The 23,870-nt window shown below is 31.3% G+C and overlaps 3 protein-coding genes across 3 annotated transcripts in view; 2 read left to right on the top strand and 1 right to left on the bottom strand.

Moving 5' to 3' along the window:
- The window catches only part of LOC143048236 (uncharacterized), a 22,141-nt gene extending 11,335 nt beyond the window's left edge, over window positions 1-10,806 (top strand). The window contains exons 15-25 of the mRNA XM_076221792.1: window positions 463-660; window positions 1,535-1,699; window positions 2,235-2,486; window positions 2,707-2,880; window positions 3,822-4,031; window positions 4,380-4,544; window positions 5,011-5,250; window positions 5,464-5,637; window positions 6,623-6,820; window positions 8,250-8,414; window positions 10,138-10,806. Of these exons, the coding sequence (XP_076077907.1) occupies window positions 463-660; window positions 1,535-1,699; window positions 2,235-2,486; window positions 2,707-2,880; window positions 3,822-4,031; window positions 4,380-4,544; window positions 5,011-5,250; window positions 5,464-5,637; window positions 6,623-6,820; window positions 8,250-8,414; window positions 10,138-10,676 (2,480 nt within the window). The 3' untranslated portion in view covers window positions 10,677-10,806. The remainder of the gene's footprint in view (window positions 1-462; window positions 661-1,534; window positions 1,700-2,234; window positions 2,487-2,706; window positions 2,881-3,821; window positions 4,032-4,379; window positions 4,545-5,010; window positions 5,251-5,463; window positions 5,638-6,622; window positions 6,821-8,249; window positions 8,415-10,137) is intronic.
- Window positions 1-23,870, bottom strand: part of LOC143048243 (superoxide dismutase [Mn], mitochondrial-like) — a 368,265-nt gene that overhangs the window by 294,351 nt on the left and 50,044 nt on the right. The window lies entirely within an intron of this gene.
- Window positions 10,660-23,870, top strand: part of LOC143049563 (von Willebrand factor D and EGF domain-containing protein-like) — a 25,566-nt gene continuing 12,355 nt past the window's right edge. Inside the window, exons 1-6 of the mRNA XM_076223166.1 lie at window positions 10,660-11,123; window positions 11,862-12,154; window positions 13,385-13,462; window positions 16,070-16,441; window positions 17,784-17,881; window positions 18,795-18,858. Of these exons, the coding sequence (XP_076079281.1) occupies window positions 10,790-11,123; window positions 11,862-12,154; window positions 13,385-13,462; window positions 16,070-16,441; window positions 17,784-17,881; window positions 18,795-18,858 (1,239 nt within the window). The 5' untranslated portion in view covers window positions 10,660-10,789. The remainder of the gene's footprint in view (window positions 11,124-11,861; window positions 12,155-13,384; window positions 13,463-16,069; window positions 16,442-17,783; window positions 17,882-18,794; window positions 18,859-23,870) is intronic.

The raw sequence follows: 23,870 nt of genomic DNA, 5'->3' as shown, positions 1-23,870 counted from the left end.
TGTTTACCGAACACTTGTATCATTTTACATACGATAGCCAAGTTGAAAATTTTCGTCACATCTTTCACAGGAATAACAATACGAGGATTTCTGAAATTTGGTTTCAGGTTTTATACAAGTCAGTTACACCGTGTGATTTGTTTTCAGATTCATTTCATTAGAACTTCCGGTAAACCGAAAATATTTGGGCGGGGCTCATCAGTTAGCAGAAGCTCACACTTTCACTTGTTATATTTGTCTTAATCATTTAAGCTGTGAATCGCGCTTTACGAAAACATATTTTACCTACATTGGTTCATCAGGTAAATCATGATTGGTGCATTGCCCTGTAATTACTTTTTTGTTTTGACGATGAGTTTCATCTGCTTAAAACTATAAACACAAGATAAAGTACCATAAATACATCGGTGTTCAGTATAATAGTAATACATACATGTCGTCTTGTTTTGTTTTGTTTTACAGAGTACACAAATGATCCTTGCTCTAACTACAGCGTTATAGACTATGACTCTACAAGACACCAAGACTACTACGATGAGTCACCCAATTGTGATTCATTTTGGTCAGGAGGGTGGTATTATTTTGAAGATGGTTATAACTTGGCAACAAGTCGGGCATCGTACGGCCAGTGTGGAACGCAATATCCAATTTGGATTAATGGTGAGAATTGTCGAATAAACAATGCATTTTGCTTAACTTATTAGAAAATTGTTACACGTGTTCTTTCCTAGATAATTTTTCTCCTTCATATTTTCATCATTATGAAAGGGGATGCTTTGGGTTTTTTTTTTTTTTAAAGACATTTTGATTTTTAAAAGCATAATAGTTTTCAACATTTTACGAAATATTTAGTAGTTGCCAATTAATATTTCATTTTAACTTGGAAACAAAATTTAGTTATTACACTCTCCCACTTTTATAACGATTGTGACTGTTATTCTATAGAAAATAAGAGTATATGTGGTCATTTGCACATTTGAAAGAGTAAAAGGTAAATATAGATATTGAAAGCTAAGAACTGATCGTCGCACAATAAGAGCACGATATCGTAATACAATATGTGTAATCTGACGTGAAAAACGAAAATTCAAGAGTCAATGTATGATTTCCCTTTATTGTAGCAATTAACAAACATAATTTCACATTATTTGCACGATTTTTAGTATTTCAATTAAATAGGAGATGGAAGGAATTGTATCTGCCTTAAACCTGTCCAAGACGGATAATTAAATGGCAAATCACTAGTTGACTTCAACATGCGATTTATATCAAACGATTTAAATGATTAAATGATTCATAGTTTGAATTGTAATCCTGGAAAAAATGACCTTACACAGTTCATATTATAAATCTCATTGGAAATTGGTATCGTTCGTGTTGATTTCTTAAAAAAGACAGACCAATCGTTCTAAAAGATTATGACTCAATACAGGTATATAAGGATAAAGTTATTTTGGAAGCTGTTTCATTTAGGCGTGTAATATGAAGATAATGTAACAATGGACAAATTATGTGAAAATATTTTATATAACAGAAACAATTGAACAGACAGATGACACAAATCTGGTATATCTCAGAGCATGTGAAGTAGAATATGGGTCCGATTGTGCCTACACCTGGAGCATACCCACTATGAAATGTGGAACTAAAAACATAATGTATCTTAGACAGAAAGGAATGTGTGGCAGATTTTGTTTAGGTTGGTATTCATATACTAATTTACATGTGTTAAATTTTTATTAAGATACAATTTCACAACTAAAAGAAGGTATTTTGTTGATTCTTTAATGATTCTGAAAATGTGGAAAGTCGAATCCGTAGATAAACAGCAGCATGTATTTCAGTCCTTAACTACAAGATAATGTTCTTAAATCATTCCAACAACTTGTACCTGTATCACTGACTGAATATATATTCATTGCTTTCAACCAATGTGTTTGTCCGTGTTTCATTGACGTTGCACCAGCATTTGAGATAATATTTGGAAAACCAAATAATTTGAAAGCAAAATATGCATCTAAAACAGTCAGAATAAGCTCGTTGTTTTAAAGTATGTTTTACGTATTTACTTCTTGAAAATACAACTAAAAGTCCAGTCCAATATAGAAAGGAACATGAACCTCACAAACTGCCAGGCATATGAGTCATCTATATTTACCAATATATATTGGAACTATATCAACACAAACAAGTAATTCAATTAAAATAGGTTTTTGTTTCTCTTTTGTTTGTAGATTCGAAAAATTCCTACGATGTTTCGTCCACTCCATCGTATGTATGGGATGAACCTTGTCATTGGCACAATATAATTACAAGTAATTTTGAAAGATCTGTCAGTTATGCAATGCAAAGTGGTGAATACGAAGACTGTTACGACTGGGAGATCCATACTGAAGCATGGTACAAATTTAGTGGAAACGAGAGCATACCAACGCATCCTCCTAAGCAAGGACAGTGTGGTTCATCTTCTCCTATCTGGCTGAATGGTTAATAATAAATTATACCCTTATGACAAATATAAATTGTTTGTGTTTGACAAAGAAATGTTTTCATGTGAACTATTTTATAAGAATCGAACAAATCGATATTAATGAATACCAAAATATAAGGCTATCAACTCCTGTAACGACTTTTGAAAATATATTCATTCATCTAAATATAAAACGTAATTGCCAATTTGAATATGTATTTTTGTATACTTATCAGGTTTGTATCCGTCAACTTATGGTGGGATGGCCTCCCTAACAGCATGCGTGGTAGGCAATGATACCGATTGTAAAAACAGTTGGAATGTGACTGTAATGCATTGTGATGGATACAATGTTGCAAAACTGAAACCAACATATTATGACATGAATAGCTGTGCCAAATATTGTATGGGTAAGCAGATAACTGTAAACACTATTCTGGTATAAATCAAAATTTGTACAACAAATTTCAATTGCCGACCATCCAATTAAGCTGTAGGGACAACGGGTTTTTAAAATTTATATTATTTACATACTTTTAATAATAATATTTATATCTATATGATTTACGAAAATATAAAATGATAATGACATGAACAAATAAACTAACATATATCTTTCAATAAATATTTGTGGATAATTTAGCTGCAATAATATGTTTAAATACTTATCTGTTATCAATAATTTGACTGGAAATTACGAAAAATGTGGAATTTGGTTTTTTAAAAGATTTTTAGGAGACTGTCGTGAAACCCCAACGCTAAAAAAATTATTTATGTATGTGTCCATTAGAAAAATATGAGTTCTTCAAAATGGAAGATTACTTTTATTATTGTCAGCAATGTCAAGTTATAAAACACAACTATTCATCTATTTGAAGTTTTGTCAAAATATAAGAAATGTAAATAATGATATGCATGAACAGTATTTAAGCTTTACAGGTTCATAGAGAAAATAGACAAAAAGTAGACACACCGTGCAGAAGTCACAAATCATGTGAAGTTATAGTTAAATTCAATACACTTTTATAAGAGAGAAAGAGAGATATATAGTAACCTGCTCTTTATTTATCGAAATGCAGTAAATTATATTTATAAGCTGTTGAAGAACGCTAATGGAAAAGAAAAAAGAAATTCATTAATTGAAGTCAATTCGTTAACTTAAAGGTTGAATCTTAAATTTTATTTCTTCTCTCTGGTATTTTTTTATTTTGATTTTGTCTTGTCAATAGGCAACATTAAAATTTGTTATGTTTGGATAATAAAATGAAGTACACATGGACACGATCTAAATATTTCGGGGTTCATTATGATATTAATACATGCATACAGACTTGGCTTGTTTGTTTTGTAGAATACACAAGTGATCCTTGCTCTAACTACAGCGTTATAGACTATGACTCCACAAGACACCAAGACTACTACAATCAGTCAAACATGTACATGTATAACTGTGATTCCTTTTGGTCAGGAGGGTGGTATTATTTTGAAGGTGGTTATAATTTGTTAACCATTCCGCCATTGTCCGGCCAGTGTGGCTCGCATTATCCAATATGGATTAATGGTGAGAATTAGCACATAAAATATATCAATAAACTGAACTTTTTTGAGAATTCGTTTAATATCGTCAGCTCATATTATTCATTTATTTTCTATTCTACTGTTGAAGGCAATGAAATTTAAACTAATTTTCTGTTTTTATTTTTGTTTAAAATGTCTCTTAAAATTTGATTTCAAATATTTTGTTTCAATTCTATTTTGAAGAAATTACTTTTCTAAACGTATATATGGTGCATAAAACAAGAATCTATATCTGAGAATTATTACCAGCAAAGTTATTTCGAAATCTTAGCGTGTACAAAAATATAATGTAACATTTGACAGATTATTTTGTTATTTATTTATATAACAGAAACCATTGAACAGACATATGACACAGATCTGGTATATATGAGAGCATGTCAAGGAGATAATTGGTCCGATTGTGCATACACCTGGAGCATACCAACTATGAAATGTGGAAATAAAAACGTTATGTATCTTAGACAGAAAGGAATGTGTGGTAGATTCTGTTTAGGTTGGCATTTACATATCATTTTACATATGTTTAAATATCATTTAATGAAAATTTCATAACTAAAAGTAGGTATATTGTAGATTCGTTAATGTTTCTGCAAGTACATAAGAATCAGCTTGTTTTCAGTCCATAAGTATAGCATGATTTTGTCAAAATGTTCAGAGATATAAATATATCTGTATCACTGACTAAATATATGTATATTGCAGTCACTTAATGTGTTTGTTAGTTTTTCATTGACATATGTTCATCATTCGAGAAAGCATCAGGAAAACAAGTTGATTCTAAACTTTTAGAGTGTTTTGGTCCTATCCTGTTCAATTTCGTACTTCATTGGCCTTTTAAAACTTTTTTTCGAGAAAATTGAAAACATATAAATGGATAGTTTTAGGCTTTCGTCTATGTATAGCTGTTATATCAGTCCGAAGAGGGAGTTGAATAAAATGAAGATTTTTTATGCTTGTAGAATCAAGAAATTCATCTGACCCATCGTATGTGTGGGATATGCCTTGTCATTGGCATAATATAATTACGAGTAATTTTGAAAGATCTGTCAACTATACACTGCAAAATGGAGCGTATGAAGACTGTTACGACTGGGAGATCTACACGAAAGCATGGTACAGATTTAGTGGAAACGAGAGCATACCAACACATCCTCCCAAGCAAGGACAGTGTGGTTCATCTTCCCCTATCTGGCTAGATGGTGAATAATCATTATTCCCTTATGACATATTTGAAGGTTATTTGAAAAAGAAATGTTTTAATGGTAACGATTTTATCAGAATCAAATAAATTTGAATTAATCAATACCAAATATAATGTAATCAAGGCTTTTAATGACAATTTTAAATACATTCATTCTTGTAAATGAATAAATTACTTGAGAATTTTCATATTCAAATTTGTTCCTTATTAGGTTTGTATCCGACTTCTTATGGTGAAATTGCCTCTCTGACAGCATGCATGGTAGGAAATGATACCGAATGTGAAAACAGTTGGAGTATGAATGTAATGCATTGTGACGGATTCAATGTTGCAGAACTGAAACCTACATATTATGACATACATAGCTGTGGGAAATATTGTATGGGTAAGCAGACCATATAAACACTATTCTTATAGAAATTTTAATTGTTAAAACGAATTTACAATTGCCGATCTTCTATTCACCTGTAGCGACAACAGATTAAATATGTTTTAATGGACATATTATAATATTTAAAATTAATCTCATTGATATATATCTATATATGTTTAGGAAAATAAGAAACGAAAATGGCATACACAAATATTTGAATAAATACTCATTTTTATATATTTTGATATATCATATAGAGAGGTAACAACCGCTAGTATAATAGTATAATAACTGCCATTTGTACATCGAAACACAAACAGTTATCATTATACCCCCGCTTTCAACAAAGTTGGCTATACTGTTATACTTCTGTCTGTTCGTCATTCAATCAATCCGTCCGTCCATCCGGTGGATTGTTTTTGTCGCATTTTCACCAGGAATTCCATCATAAGGATTTCTGAAATTTGGTTTCATGGTTAATATAAGTCAGTTATACCTTGTGATGCGTTTTCAGGTTCATCACTCAACAATTTCATGTTTACCGAACACTTGTATCATTTTACATACGATAGCCAAGTTGAAAATTTTCGTCACATCTTTCACAGGAATAACAATACGAGGATTTCTGAAATTTGGTTTCAGGTTTTATACAAGTCAGTTACACCGTGTGATTTGTTTTCAGATTCATTTCATTAGAACTTCCGGTAAACCGAAAATATTTGGGCGGGGCTCATCAGTTAGCAGAAGCTCACACTTTCACTTGTTATATTTGTCTTAATCATTTAAGCTGTGAATCGCGCTTTACGAAAACATATTTTACCTACATTGGTTCATCAGGTAAATCATGATTGGTACATTGCCCTGTAATTACTTCTTTGTTTTGACGATGAGTTTCATCTGCTTAAAACTATAAACACAAGATAAAGTACCATAAATACATCGGTGTTCAGTATAATAGTAATACATACATGTCGTCTTGTTTTGTTTTGTTTTACAGAGTACACAAATGATCCTTGCTCTAACTACAGCGTTATAGACTATGACTCTACAAGACATCTAGACTTCTACGATGAGTCACCCAATTGTGATTCATTTTGGTCAGGAGGGTGGTATTATTTTGAAGATGGTTATAACTTGGCAACAAGTCGGGCATCGTCCGGCCAGTGTGGAACGCAATATCCAATTTGGATTAATGGTGAGAATTGTCGAATAAACAATGCATTTTGCCAAACTTTCTAGAGAGGTTGTTTTACATTATCTCTCATGAAACAATGTTTTTATTTCATTTTATATATTCATTACCATTTTTATTCTACTGTTAAAGATATGTTCATACGCTGCATTTGCATCAAATTGTGTCTTTTCATTTGATTTCAAATGTCTGGTTTCAAGATTCATTTAAAGAAAACATGTTTTCGAAATATGCATATGGTGCGTAAAACTAGAATGTACATCTCTAAATAATTAGGTTATAGACAATGCAATCCTGACACCCCGAAGTGCGTTATAAGATATGAAAACCTTCAGATATGCATTTTATGACTATTTATACAGTCCAAAAATAATATTTTTTGTTCAATGATAAGTATGATTTTCATCATGTTTTACCAAAAACACTAAATATTACATTTTTTTTATGCATACCACTTCTATTTTCAATTTTAGATTTTAAAACGCCTTTCTGCTAATTTATCATCTAAAATGTAAATCACTTTTTTTATCCAAATATAGTCTGTAAAAGTGAATATCTAGTTACAATAAACATATATCTGTAACTGCATTAAACAAGACAAATGAATTGTGACGGTGTATTAAAAATACAAGACACTTTGGGGGTAATTTATTGTTTCATCCCAGATTATGAAAGGGAGATGCTATGTTATTTTTCTTTTTTCATTTCAAGACATTATTTTTTCATCAATTTGTTTCTCTCTTTTGTCTGGCCCTTTTTTATTCTGGTAAACAGAGTTGAATATTAAACTCCTCTATCTTTATAACGTACGCGATTTTTATTCTATAGAAAATATGAATATTTGATAACAAACGAATATCCGTGGGTCAATGTATGATATCTCTTTATTGTAGCCGTAAGTTAACAGAACATAACATTTTTGATTCAAACTACGATTTTAGAAATATATATCTAATAAAACGAAGCAGGATTGTCTATTCCTTAAACTTTTCGAAGATGTCACTTTAAAAAGTAAAACTACGATTGGCAACAACACACGATATTTATCAAACGAATTAAATGTTAAAGTAAATAGCTTACATTTTAATGCCTTGATAAATTCCATAAAGTTTTTTTAAAACAAAAGATTTTTTGGAAGCTATTTCATCTAAGCGTGTAACATGAAGGGAATGGAAAAATTTACAAATGATTTGAATATTTTACATTAGTATGAAACTAAGGTTTCAACTCCCTCAGGCAAAGTTGGCTTTAGATGAATTTGGCTATTTATTTTAGGTATTTTTAACATATAGCTCTTCAACGATTTTCGGTACTTATACATCTTCGGATTTCAAATGTTTGGCTTTGAGCGTTCCTGATGAAGGTAAATCCAGAAAAGCGCTTCGGACGCAATAAATTATTAAACGTGTTGTTTTATATTTTTACATAATAGAAACAATAGAACAGACAGATGACACAAATTTGGTATATCTCAGAGCATGTGAAGTAGGTTATGCGTCCGATTGTGCTTACACCTGGAGCATACCAACTATGAAATGTGGAACTAAAAACATAATGTATCTTAGACAGAAAGGAATGTGTGGCAGATTTTGTTTAGGTTGGTACTTGTATATTGTTTTACATAAGTTTACATACCATTTTATGAAAGTCTATTCCAAAGTATGATTTAGAAGATAATTATCATACATTTAAACATAAAATAAGCATTACTTACTTTTAGACTGTTATTGATAAATTTAGATATTATCATACAAGTATTATAAATTATTTATGTATCACAATGCTTTGTGTGTTTTCAGATAAAAGAAAAATAAAAAATTCCATAATTACGACATAATTTTCTCAAATTAATCCATTTGGAATATATATCTTGGAATATATGTACATTGCTGTCAACAATTGTGTTTGTCGGTGTCTCATTAAAGTTTAACTACCATTTGATTTTTTTTTAAAGAAAAACAAACTAATTCGAAAAGGAACTTTACATATAAAAACTTTTGGCTTGAAAATAAAATTAAAAGTCAAATAAATTATAGAAAGAAAAAACGAAGAAACACAAAATTTAGTTTAAAGAGTCATATGTATATATATATATATTTGTGCTTAAATAAATATACTACACAAAGGCAACAGTAGTATAACGCTGTTAAAACTCATAAATCCATGGACAAAAAACTAAATCGGGGTAACAAACTAAAACTGAGGGAAACGCATTAAATATAAGAGGAGAAAAACGACACAACACTACAATGTAACACACACAGAAACGGACCAAGCATCAGACAAAATCCCACGAGAAAAACAAATATAACATCAAAACCAAATACATGAATTTGGGATAGACAAGTACCGTGACACGTCTTATCGCAATGTGAATTTACACTCAAAATTAAGAGAAAACAAACGACGCAACGTTAAAATGTAACACATACAGAAAACGAGCAGAAAAAAAGAGGTCTCAGTCCTTGTTTTGGGGAATCAAGCTATTGACAATTTTGTATTCAATTATTGTATCTCGATTTATCATACATTTAACTTCGTATAATTATCTCTATTTCTTTGAAAAACTCTGAAGATAACATGGAGTGTATACAATTTTCCCAATTGGCTGTTCAAACTATATGCAATAAAGTTATCAAATATCGTTTCTCAATTTTATGATGAAAAGTAACGTAGGAGTTAGATGATCAAATTTAAATGGTACAATATCGATTCAACTAATGCTATAACGAACATTTGAAAATCAAGTATAATCAACGAATATCCTTAAATTCAAGGTATAATAGTTTTTCAAGACTTTCAAGTAGAATAAATACTTATTATTGATGATATTAAAGTAGTTATTTGAAAATGCCTAATGTTCATGCTTTCACAGAATTAGATCTGAAGAACTCGAACTCTTATAGCAAGTTTGTATTAAATATATTGTTAAAGTGTACGTAATTTGAATATTTATTTTGTGGTAATTCTTCAGGTCTTATAAACGGCCTCTAGTAATATTTTTTATATGGCGTTTCTTTTGTGTTCGCTTTTTTTCCGAAGAGTATGACAAGTATGATGTTTATGATTTTTTAATTAAATATCCTATTACAATAAGGACATATAGTATGGCTGACAATGGGACAGTTTTGCAATGAAAACAATTAATTGTTAAGTATTTATGTTTAGTAATTGTATTGTTTGATTTTTATATATTATATTTCTTTCTTACTTCTGTCGCCAATGCATGGTGCTTTCTTAAAAAATACGTAATAATGTTATAAATATACGAATAAAGTGTTATGTTATTTCATGTATTTACCAACTTATCGTCCTTATAGAAACAGCAAAAGATTCTAGTATGACACCAACCACAGTTCATATGTCATCATCCAAATACCACGTGACATTATCTGATAATTTGGATAAACTTGAAACTTCTATTTATCCATCCTCCTCATTATTTGAATCACATAAAACAGATAGTCTATCATCATCTGAAAATTGGGATAAAGTACACATGGATATAAGTTTATCCTCCAAAGACACTGACATGAGTATAGGTGATCTTGCGGACAGTTTGACATCTGATTTAGAAATCTGGAATACAATGGAGATTATAGTACAGTCATCTTCGGAATGGATTTATCGGAATGAATATGATAAAACCACAATTTTGACTTCTTCATATTTGACTCATGATTTGTATTCTACTTCGGATATCCCAAATGAACTGGACACAGTTTTAGCTTCGATCTCTTCGAAAATTGATGTCGATGCAACCAAAACAACAAGCAGTCCGTCTTCCTTTAACGAGAATTGGTACAACATGGAGACAACTGTAAAGACATTGTCCTCATCATTTAATTTGGATCAATAGACACTACAAAAATTTCAAATTCTGAGACTTTTAAGTCAACTTCCTCTGATGATAATTGGAAAAAACTAAATTATGACAACAGTAAATCATCAGTAGCAGACAGCTGGAATACAATGGACACTACTGTAAAACCAACATCTTCAGCCTTTGCTTTTAGTTCAACGGAGTCTTCGAATGTAAGAACCACAAATGTACCTTTATATACTACGGATTCCTCAATAATTATTGAAGCAAATTCTCTGATTGAAACAAAACATGCAACAGCCATGTCTTCTGATGCAAAGTTCGCGCCATCAGAAGTATCTGATCATTATCAGTCAACATTACAGCCAGATAGTACCAGTTTAGAAACCCAAGTATCAGATATGAAGACAACACAGAGATTTTATTGGCAGGAAGCTTCTTCAACAGACACATCCCTGATGACGTCTACCGAAAATAATTATGGTATTTGTAGTTTCATTCGTTAATTGTAAAGATACACAGAAAAAATGATGCAACAACACAAAAATGAGTTATACATACATTGATTGATTGATTGATTGTTTAACCTAACGTTCATCATTTTTTCTGGGATTTTGTGGCGGTTGGTTTTAATTTGTGAAGCAAGCCGTAGTCCTCGAAGAGAAGAGAAGCACTGACATTTGGTAGGAAAACTTACAATATGTGCAATCTCTTCAAAGGGCGGACACCTTGAAAATATGTGTATCGCTGTTTTCACATGTAACGTCTCTATCGTCGGATCTTGACGTCACATATGCTCTTCCGTATCAATTAGAAACTATTATCATTTGGAAGCATGAAAATTATCACATAAAAAGATAAAAGCAAAGTTTTAAAAAAAAAGCGATTGTTTGTTTATCTTCTTGTTTTATTATTTTATGGAATCGTTGATGTATAACTCACAATGTTTTAGATGATAAACATATTGTTTTGTTTAAATTTAGTGGTAAGTATGGGAACAAACAAGACTTGTGTTGGCAATTGTTATTTTAAAAGAGAAGTTTACAAAAAAGTTGTTTAAAATATTTTAAAATCAGAACAAGGATAAAACAATTACAAATTGACCACGTTTCGAGGAAGAATAATTTTTAAATATAAACTACGTTTTGTTCATATTATGGTGTTGACTTATTATAAAGGACGTAAATAAAGAATGGTTAGATCTTATTTTCATTTCCACAGTTGATTTGAATATAACAGACTACATTTACTGGCCTTACGCATATCCCACAATTCCAACGTATGATTTGAACTCAGAAGATCACCAGTTGATGTTTGAGTGCTACGTTTATTCTCGGTACTACTACTATAACAGTTATGATTCTGTCTTGAATTCGATGACGTATGATATCCAATGGTACATTGACAATGAAGAATTTCTTACAAAGACAGATATTGCATACGACAAGATTGAAACCGAGGGCAGATTTAAGAGTACCGATTGGATGCATCGAGAGAGAAAAATGGGAATCAACGTGAGTACTTTTTTAGCGTTCATGAAAGTGCTTTGTTCCGACAGTCATTAATTCTAGAATTTTGTTCGATAAATATCTAATTAATATAAAGGAACTTCAAAGTAATGTTTAATCCAACAAAAATATATATAAAGCATGATGATTAAAGCAGGTACGGTAGGCGAAACCGATTCCTTAACAATAACATGTTTCCTTAGCACTTATTTTTGCAAGTTTATGTAGGTGTATTTGCCTCTTGTATCATCTCCAATACTTACCATATGGATACCAAAATATCTTCCTACTAGTTTTAATATATTATCTCCAGGTACCTTACAGACACTATGAGAAAAGCCCCGAATGTTGCACAGGGTGGAGCAAACTTGAAGACATGACATTTATTGTCGAAATATGCATTTAGTGCAGTAAACTTTTCGCATTTAATATTGAAAACGTTTTTGTTATAATGAACATGTTGTGAATCAATCATTTCTAATTTTTTATTTTATTGATTACAAATACCAATGACCTGGCAGTGGTTATAAAAAAAAATTAAGACTTCAATTTTATGAACAAGTGAAATATCAATATTCGCAAAAGAATTCTAACGTAAAATTTTAAGGAGTAAAGTAGGCAATGGGAAATTGTTGAATTACGAAAATCTTTTAGTTTGATTTCGACGAAATAATTATTTTCCCAAATGTGTGTTCTAATTACTACAACCGATATGTATAAATCGCTATAAATATCTTCATTCTTATTTGCGTGTTTATTTCAAAAGAAAGATTTTGCATTCAATTTCTATAGAATATTTAACTGAATAAAGCTAATCCGCTTCATAAAGATGAAATTTATTATTCTAGAAAGCACAAAATACATATCAAAATCTTATTTGAACATACTTTGTTCAGTTATGTCTTTATAAACTATAATTAGGCGAACCCTGTGAGTTCCAACAACAAATCTTATTCAAACACTATAACGGATAATATAAACGATACTTTTTTTAGATAAACATGGAATAAAAAAAATACTATCTTTATCGCGGTAATTTGATATACTTGTTTATTACCTTCTATTCACCGACGAAGTTTTCATGTGGCGGAGTTTGGTTCAAAATATCAGTACAAGTTGACGAACACAAAACTTTCTTATTTCAAAGGTTTTCAAATCAATTATAGTTATATGAATAGAAAAAAAAAACTAAGTATACTGGTTTTAACCTGTCATCTTAAATAAAAATACTTCTAGATCAAGTGTGGTATTAGATTTCATTTATCGTCAAACAAGGCTTTTATGGAGAGCTGGAACTACTACGCTGGCTTAGATGTAAGTAAAAATATCACTTTATGATGGAACATAACCCGATGGGCACAAATATAAAAGTTGGGAAAGAAAAAAACACAAAAGACAAAGAAAAATGTATGTGCTATCTTTTTCGAATACAATAGCTACAAGAACAGAATATCAGATAATTTTTTATTTTTCTAATTAAAAAAAAAACACTATCTGTCAGGAAATATGGAATCTTCTTCGATGTTCTATAGCTGCTCATTGGCAATCATTCTATACATACTTTTGGTTGGTTCTGTTACTAAATTAAATTTGATAGTAAGTAGTGTAATATTGATTACAAGTGTGACAAAATTGATGTAATCCTAGTTATGAAGATATTTGCAATGTTATTTGACAAATTAGATCGGATAATTTATAGCAGCTGTCTGATCTCCGATCTTGTACAAATACGGAAAGAGTTAAGATAGCACAATACAAAGATTTTTTTACATCCAATCTCAAGCCTTTAAAATGCTGTTACTTTCTTAAAATTGCATATAAAATTAATAAAAGATGTATATATAGACAGATCTTTTAAATGAATGCAATCATTATGTAATCAATTATTATGCAATTAATGGCGAAATCATGGTCAGTTCACTTGAATAAATTCAGCTCTTTCATCTTTATAACTATACAGGAAATTTTATCAAGTCCTGAATGAAGACAGCAGGAGCTAAAAAAAGGGTGTGCCAAATTATCGCTATCGTATTCCATTATCTTATAAATCTCTAATTAGTGTAAACATTATTACCGCATAAAAGTCGATAATATTTGATTAAGTGTAAAATTGTATCTATACATTCTATCCAAAATCTTAGACACCCTTTTGTAGATAATGACTCTAGGAACAAAACATGTTTAAATTAAAAAATCAAACCTCTCGGGATATCCATGAAGAAGCTTATTTCAATTGAAAGTTAGCTATACATAGTTATCCATCGTATACATAGTTTTCGGTAAAATCGGATACGAGCCAAACCCTTTCAAAACACTTATTTCACTCGCATTAGAATCAAAGTATATTGCTGCAAAAATCTTTTTGAGACATCCATTATCTTATATCCTACAATTGAACCTTTAACGATCTGAAAATGAGGCAGTATCTGCGTGTTTTAGCCTAAATACTCTTGATTTTATTAGACAAAAAAGTTTGTAAATATTGATACATTGTATATAAGAAACTTATTTCTTGTGAATTTGATAGTTTATTATTTACTATTTCTGATTTCCCAATTCATGGTCCAAAATTATTACTGTATTATACATATTTCCTTAGTTCTGATCATCATAAATGGAATACATACGCAGTTTTACTTAATGGAAATCTCTGCTTAAATTCTTACATGAAACTATTTAATCAACACTGTTGTCTCAAGCATATACTTGCGTATTTTAATATTATGTAGATGGTTTCATCTGGTCATCTCAGCTCTTTACTTTTTTACATGAACTTTGAGATAGACACATACTTTGTTCTCACAAAACTTCAGTGAATTTGACTTATCATAATCCCCATGTTAACCCTATAGCACACTGTGATATTTACCCGATATTGATGACATATATAGAAGAGAGACGAAAGATACCAGAGGGACAGTCAAACTCATAAATCGAAAATAAACTGACAACGTCATGTCTAAAAATGAAAAGTACAAACAGACAAACAATAGTACACATGACACAACATAAAAAACTAAAGAATAAACAACACGAACCCTACCAAACACTAGGGGTGATCTCAGGTGCTCCGGAAGGGTAAGCAGATCCTGCTCCAGTCGTGTTGCTTATGAGTTACAAATCCGGTAAATAGTCTAATTCGGTAGGTCATATTTATAGACGATTACAAACTAAAATCTATGACATACGAGAGGATTACAACTTTCAACTTTCCAGTTGTTAACTTCCCATTTATAACTGTTAAACCCCTCTGTCTCGTTTGTCATCTCTCAATTTCATCTAAGCTGCTGTATCAGAGTTATGAGAAAGAACGACTAAAATCGATACACCATACGTTTTATGGTCACTATCACGAATATGTTGACCGATAAATGTGTCAATGTCTTAACTCAAGCTATATGTTTTTGATGTCTTAAATATTCAGATACATTTGAACCCGTATGTAGTCGTTTAATATCTATATTCTCAAGACGGACGATTAATGCATCGCAGCAGACACAAACCTTGCCGGAGCACGCTATCTCGCTTCTCCTGGAAATCATAAGAAGAACATTGATTAAACGATATTTGAACATCGGTAAACTACTGCTGCCTTTATTTGTAGTGATCCTTTCTTTCGTATTTCAGCAATCAAGTCCATATTATATTAAAGTTGCTAGTTAACAAAACAATCTAATATCAGTCTTTGATTTTATATATATTAAGAGACATATCAATCGTTAAAAAATCATGTATGAAACTTCAGTGGCAATTTTATAATTTGCTACTTCCCTATGACTTTTTTAGTTGAAATACTGAATTGGAGAATTGAAATTAGAATCAGAAATATATAAGAATTAATAAATTCCGTTTTAAGTTTTGTTTACTCCACTTTGTATTTTAATATATTCATAAATTTATATGTGAAATACTTTTAAATAGATGTGGCCGCATCACCTGTCAATATCAAGCGGAGAGTCAGCTACAGTATATGTATGGACAACCGTTCCTATAGCTTGTCGATATAATGACACAACATACTCATGTAAAGTCAAATTAGATTTATTCGACTTTAATGAACAATTTACCGCTGGAGCTCCAATGTATTGTAATGATTCTGTCACCGAAATGACAAAACCTTCAATGTGTGGATTGGAACTTGATGGATGGCAAATGTGGTCGTGGCAAACTTTAGACATCAACCTCCCTGAAAATTCTGCATCGGATCAAGAATACCAAGCAAAAGTTAAATTGAGAGTATTAGAAGCTGACGATGACCCGATATGGTCCAATTATCAACTACCGGAAGTCACGGTTTGTGTCATTACTTTTATTGTTATCAGATATAATACCAAACTAAAATCAGAGGCGGATGATGACCTATTTTCAACTACCTAAGGTTACGGTGTGTGTCAAATATAAAACAACTATCTGCATGTGTACATGTTTTCTATTATGTCTGTGAGTTGTTGATAACAAACTTTATATAAACATATATATCCTATATTTGGTATCAAGTGTGCAGAAGCTGATATGTCTCGCCTTCTTTACTAACCCCTAATATTATGTTGATAGTTCTAAATATATAGCTTTTCTACACTATCATATAAACTTATAATGATACTTGAAAATCGGGTTAAGGTCAGATAAATCGAACTAGAAATACATGTACGCCTTACAATCATCCATACACCAAATATGCTTTAAATATAGATGACCAATTGAACATCTAAGAAACAAACTTTTAAAACAGTAACAACTAAACATTGATCCATGAACCTTGAAAATTAGGCCAAGTCCTATTAACCCTGCCAGACGGACATGTAAACTTACAAGCATTACATGCTTTAACTATAGTTGACCTTTTGCAAAGTTTGGGTTTAATTTTTGGTTTTCCTAGAAAACATAGTCACCCTGGCTAAAACAGTACATAGGGTAAAATGCAGTTGTTGACTTATATCTAAAGAACTTTAGAATTTGGAGCAAATCAGAGAAGAGGTTTAATTATTCTTTAGATCAAGTCTACCTGCACTGAAATAATCAGCCAAATCGGATCAGATATTTAGGTAACTGCCCCTGAATTGATGATTTTAAAGGAAATTTGTTAAATTTCGGTTATTATGTTAAATATCATGGAAGATAAACTGTAAACAGAAAAAACTGTACAGCAAAGAAAGATCTTCAAATAAATTTTGTATGGTATGAACAAATGACCCATTTAGGAGTAAATGCCCATTGAAGACTATTTTTCATAATTTGCTCATCTTGTTTGCTTACTTTAAAATAAACTTTTCTCCCGTAAAACTCCTGAATCAATTTTAGCCTAACTTGGGGTGAATGAGTTTCAGAGTTTCTAATATAAATGTATTTTTTGGCTTTTAAAGAAAAATATGACAGATACCATTTATTTCAAGCTACTTTAGAGCCTCTTGTTCAATTTCTTGAACTTGTTCTTTTAAACTATTTATATGCAGTTTTAACCGGAATAGTGTGGTTTTGAGTTATTGTTGTATTCTGGAACAACCTTAACAGAAAACACACACAACGGATTATAATATGTGACTATTTTTAATTGTTTTATACTTTCTTCGTTAAAATATTTGAATTATAATATTACAAAAATAAAGACGACTCTTAAAACAATTTTTTTTCACAGGTTCATGTAGTTAATGACAATGTAACAGATGATTACTGGTGGTGGTATGGGTCGTGTTCTTCTGGAACGGATCCTTGGTTTTCTACTTTTGATTGGCAGTAAGTTTTTATAGGACCTATATAAACATAGAGTCTTTGGTCACAACTAAGGCTGCTTAGTGTTTAACCAAATCTACTACTAAGTTATCAACGTCTTAAAACCAAGAAAAAATGTTTGGCAGTGGTGTGAATAATACGTGAATACTTTAAATTCGTTTACAATATTAGTCCATTTTCTCGCACAGAAACATTAAAATATCCCAAACCTTTACCCTTTACACATTTCAATAAGATATTTTTAATTTTTCTGTTTAATTCACAATGACGAATGTAAAAAAAAACAAAAAACTTTATACTTAGTAAAAACAAACTACTCTGATTCAAAAAGAAAGTTTTGAAACTTTCATCATCAAGTTGCTTGGTTATTATTGACATCGTATTTGATGTGTTTTGTTGGGTTTTTTTTTAAAACGACAGTCGGCATTCCAGCTGACACCAACTGTGTTCCTTTTTCATTAACTTGTTTTTTTTTAATGCGGGCATTTATTATTCTTTGAATTCTTGTTTAATTTTATAGTTAACGTCCTCTTACAGCAGTTTTAGTTTTGCAATAATCTGTATCGTACCTATCAATTTTAACAGACAAACAGATACGATTTCAATGTTTTACGTTGTTAGTTTGGTTTGTATATTATATTATTTTTAAACATCATCAGTTCATTTGTAAAGTGTTTTGTGGCCTATTGTATGTTTTCATACTTTCTTTTGATCTTTGTAGTTGTGTAAAAAAGGAACAATGGAACTATAACAGTCATGGTTATTGCATGAAATCAGTTTTACGTGATACATAACACCAAACACAACAATATATTTTCTTCACGCATAATTGTTTTCTGTAATATATATTTACATAATATTGCAAAGAGCTGAACACTTTCAATAGCTACAGCTAATTATTTACTTTCTGTTTTAGATGGTACGATTTTCATGACCAGGGCGAATTTGTCCTTTACAGACACAAAACTAAACCAATAGAGGTAATTGATTAAAGATTAAAGATTAAGATGATTCAAGAAATATTGTGTGGAATGAAAACCGACCGCATATGGTATGGGTTTTGCTTATTGTTAAAGGTTTTACGGTCATCTATAGTTGCTAATATTATCGTTGTTTGTACTTGAGTTGTCTCATAGACCATCATTCCACATCTCCTTGATAATTCAAGAAATCATATGTGAAATAAAATCGGTCGCAGGGAAAAACAGTAAACCGCCAGCATTTTTAATTTAGCCAAGTAGGTGTACTTCTAGTAACAGGAGTAACAAAAGATCCTCTATGGAAAATTAGAGTGAACTAGGACCGCGACGCAACACTGACGCTATAACTTGAATGATACTTCCACGTTTCTCGCAGGATAAATTATTTCAAAACTGGCAACAGTAATGAACCGGCCGCTCTGGTAAACAAGAAAAAGCCATCTATAAAATACACAACTTCCTTGTGGTACCTCAGGAAAATATTGTAGCAACTGGTCTTACGTAAAAGTATAGGGTCATGACCCCACTACTGTCATCTTGCCAGATCCCGCCTGAGCTTCAGTGCTGCGACAACTGTTTTATTAAAGACAATCCTAACAAACAATAAAAAATATCAAAATGCATGAAGAATAAATTCTTTTTTGGAAACGCAAACATCTATATGCATGTACAATATAATTCTAGAAATTAAAGTGTCCTCTTTCTAAATTAATAAACGTCTACCATCATGACATCAGTTGACTAGAAGATGTGTAAAAAAACAAGCACTGTGTGTTTCAAATCAGTATCAAGTATTCATATAAAATGTTCACTCTTCTATTTAAAAGCAGTCGGGAAAACGTGAAATCGCAATGACGATATAGATGGACACAACCACTGCAATATTTATGTTATTTAAGACGAGTAGAAAAGAATATATTCTCCAATAATTTCTATACTACTTTGAGTCCGAAACTCAATTATCTCCAGCTGGAACCGTTGCTGGTTTTCTTAATCTCCACAAAGTATATACACGGGAAACATTAAAAAAAAAAAAAAACAACATCTGAAAAATAATCCAAAAAAGGAGAATGTCGGAATAGGTGAAGGGGATTGAGCACGCTTTCCGTTCAAACGGAGGAAATTCTAGAGGTGACGTCAAAATACGCTTACGTCACGTAAAAGACACGGTCAAAGTTCAGAATGAAAAGAAAAAGGGGGAGTCCGGAATAATACGGAATTATAACTTTTATTTAATCTGTATTATCAGTAAACCTATAAACATTACTAAATAAAGATAACGATAATTCAAGAATTATTGTGTGGAATAAAATTGGCCGCATAGGCCTAATGGTATGCATGGGTTTTTGGTAATTGTTGAAGGTTGTACGGTCACCTTTAGTTACTTATACCAACGTTGTTTGTACAGTTGAGTTGTATCATAAGCGATCATTACGGATCTCCTTTTTACTAAACATTTTTAAGATTTAAATAATTCAAAAAATCGTTTGTGGAATAACATTTGCCGTAGGGAAAAAAAAACAGAAACAAACGAGGTATGGCAAGACGATACAAACCGCTGGCGTTTGTAATATTGGCAAGTAGGTGTTCTTCTGGTAACAGAAGGAACAAAAGTTCCTCTGGGGAAAGTTAAATTAAACGAGGAGCGTGATCCTACACTGACGCTAGGCCATAATTTGAACGATTCCCGGTACTCGCAGGATAAAATAATTCAAAACTGGTAACAGTAATGAACCGGTCGCTCTGGTTAACAACATTGATATGGGATTTTTCTAATCTATGTAAATCTGTCATGTCACACTGATTTTGCCATGTGATTATGGACTTTCCGAATTGATTTTCCTCTGAGTTCAGTATTTTTGTGATTTTACTTTTAACCTTTTAATTTCTACATCTTGAAAATGAGTTTGCAACGACGAGATTGGTAATTCAAGGAGGGAGGAAAATTATTGCTCATGACTACAGACGATGATTGATTGATATTCCCTGTCACTACGCACAACACGCACAAATCCTGATCAATGCCACTCCAGGAAGAAGTTTGAAAGCGCTCTTTATTGAGTTGCTACTGTTCATCGTACACGGCCCAACCATTATTAGTACCCTTAGACGACGCTAATCAAATGCTTTGCATATTTTTTAAATTCTCTGTTATAGGTACGAGGCGCCGAATGGCACTCTTGTGGTTTTGTACTCGAAATTCAATTTTGTACGGACAAAGGTGAGTTTTGTTCAACAAAAATGAGTTTTGTTCAACAAAAATGAGTTTTGTTCAACAAAAATGAGTTTTGTTCAACAAAAATGAGTTTTGTTCAACTAAAAAGAGTTTTGTTCAACAAAAATTCGTTCAGTTTAACAAAATTTGTAGTATACTACAAATTTAAATTTTGTCATTCAAAATTATCTTTCAGTGGACAAAAGTTACTTTTGTCACGACAAAATTCTTTTTTGTATCACAGACTTGACTTTTGTTACCTTATTTGAAAAATGGGCAACAAATGTCAATTTTGTATGTAAATTAGTTAAGTTTGGATTCGGTGAACTAATTTGCATAGAAAATCGACTTTTGTGACACAAAATTGACTTTTGTGACACAAAATTGACTTTTGTGACACAAAATTGACTTTTGTGACACAAAATTGACAAAATTGAATTTGTCTCATAAATTGAATTTTGTCTCACAATAGTCAATTTTGTCTTACAAAAGTCAAGTTTGTCTTCAAAAAAGTCAATTATGTCGTCACAAAAGTCAATTTTGTTGTCAAAAAATTAAATTTTGTCTTACAAAATTGAATTTTGTCTCACAAAATTGAATTTTGTCTCACAAAATTGAATTTTGTCTCACAAAAGTCAATTTTGTCTCACAATAGTCAATTTTGTCTTCACAAAAGTCAATTTTGCGACGACAAAATTGACTTTTGTGAGACAAAATTGAATAAAGTTTATTTTTGCATACCTTTTTGACAAAATTGACTTTTGTCATGACAAAAATGAATTTTGTCTACAAAAATTAATTTGGTCATCACAAAATTGAATTTCTCATAATACAAGTCTGTATCACATAGTTTTGTAAGACAAAAATGATTTTGTTATAACAGAATTGAATTTTGTAGAAAACCACAAGAGTCCAATTCGGCGCCCCGTAATAGGACATTATTCTAATAGAATTGCCATGTAAATAATAAAAGCCGAAGTCCAAGTTTATATATTTCAAAGAATCTGGTTTCTTATTGACCACCTGTACTCACCTCCTTTCTATTTTTTTTTTCTTTAATCCTTTACGGAATATGAGCGCCAATCGGATCAAATATGCTAGGGATGCTTTCTGCAAAGTGATAAACTAGGGAAATTTAACCACGAGTCAGTAATTAGCTGTTTGTGTAAACATACCATAATTTTCCTAAATCAATGGGACCATCTCGTCTTGAGAAACAATTCTGGAAACATTATCGGCTGCTCTCCTGTGGATTGTTGTGGATACATTGTGTAACTCTGGACGCTGATAGTATGTACTCAACATCAGACCTCTCGATGACGACTGTTTAGGAATGGCTACTGTTACAGGGTCCGACACCGCGCGGTCACCTAGGTTTTGGTTGGAGGCAATACATGTCTCCGCTTGCATTTACCATAACTTGAATTGAAGGATTACCTACCACATTAATGTTCTGATTCCCACGAGGTGCCAAGGGTCTTACTGGATCAGAATAAAAAAGACTTTTATTTACATTTGGTCTTTTACGCTAAAAAGTAGCCTTTTTCTCTACTCCAGCCCGTAAACTATTAGGCGGTTGTGGATGTCTTTTGTAAGGTTTTAACTGTGTTGAAGATGGAACTGGATTTTATAAAAACAAATTAAGCAAACTTCCCGTTCAAACGTTAGAAAATTTAGAAGTGACGTCACAATACGCTAACGTCACGTGACAGACACTATCAAATATAATAATTTCTCTGTGGGTGATGAGCACAAATGCAATGTACGGATGAATGCTGAATGAACATAAATATATGTTTGATCTGGAAAATTATAAAAAGAAAGGCAAACTATACCAAAGGGACAATCATACTCAGCAGCCGAAAAATCGCAACCATCCCTCAAGGAAATCTTGTTAGGATTCATATCCTGTATATTGATGATGCTAAAATAATACTGCGTAGATTTATTGTTCTATGTTATTCCTTTAAATTTGTAATTCGTTATTAATTTGTATAATTAGACATTCATCCTAGGCAAATTGATTTGGATTTCAAATACTAGATATTAACCAATTTAGATTTATTTTTCGATATTTCTATATTTGAATTCACTAGTATATTGATTTTGATAATCAGAATTATCTTTTTGCACGTTGACGTATACATATATTTACATTGATGCACTGTAATGGTCTACCAATAATTCGTATTTACAGTCATATTGAAGGTTTGTAGATTGACGTAAAGTTTTAAATATTGAAATATTTCCGACATTGACATTCTACCTTACAATTAAGTTTGAAAAAAGTTTTAGTGATAGAAGTAGTAATTCTGCATTTCTAATTCATGTGGTTGTATTTTTATGTATTCTTACTATACGAAGTGCCTAAAGAAAATAAAAAGTAAAGGTATTTTTAAGTTAATAAAAGTCTAACCGACAGATCTTCTTTAGAAAGTTTTTCAAACGATCCTTGATAGATATCGCAATTATTTTCAGAAACTTCTACAATTTTATATTTTACAAGTACAATATGACTAGGACAACTGAACTTCCATCATTTTTAAACTATTTTTCGCCATTTTGTTAAAGCACCAACAGTCCAATAAACTTGCAGCGCTACTACATATTTCTTGTTTTTTTTCTTGTGGTTTCTAGTATGAACTCACAAGGTCGTGCGTTCTTGCTCTGTTAATGACTTTGTTGTATGTCATCTTCATATCAGAGGTCATCTGTATATAAAGACTTTCAAAGAAGAGGTGACTTCTTTTTTTTTCTTCAAAAGTAACATTGTCTCCTTAACTACAAAACCACAACA

This window comes from Mytilus galloprovincialis, chromosome 10 (genome assembly GCF_965363235.1).
Source record: "Mytilus galloprovincialis chromosome 10, xbMytGall1.hap1.1, whole genome shotgun sequence".
NCBI classification, from domain to species: domain Eukaryota; kingdom Metazoa; phylum Mollusca; class Bivalvia; order Mytilida; family Mytilidae; genus Mytilus; species Mytilus galloprovincialis.
Note: the sequence above shows the minus strand (reverse complement) of the source record. Positions and strands in the feature narration are given on the sequence as shown.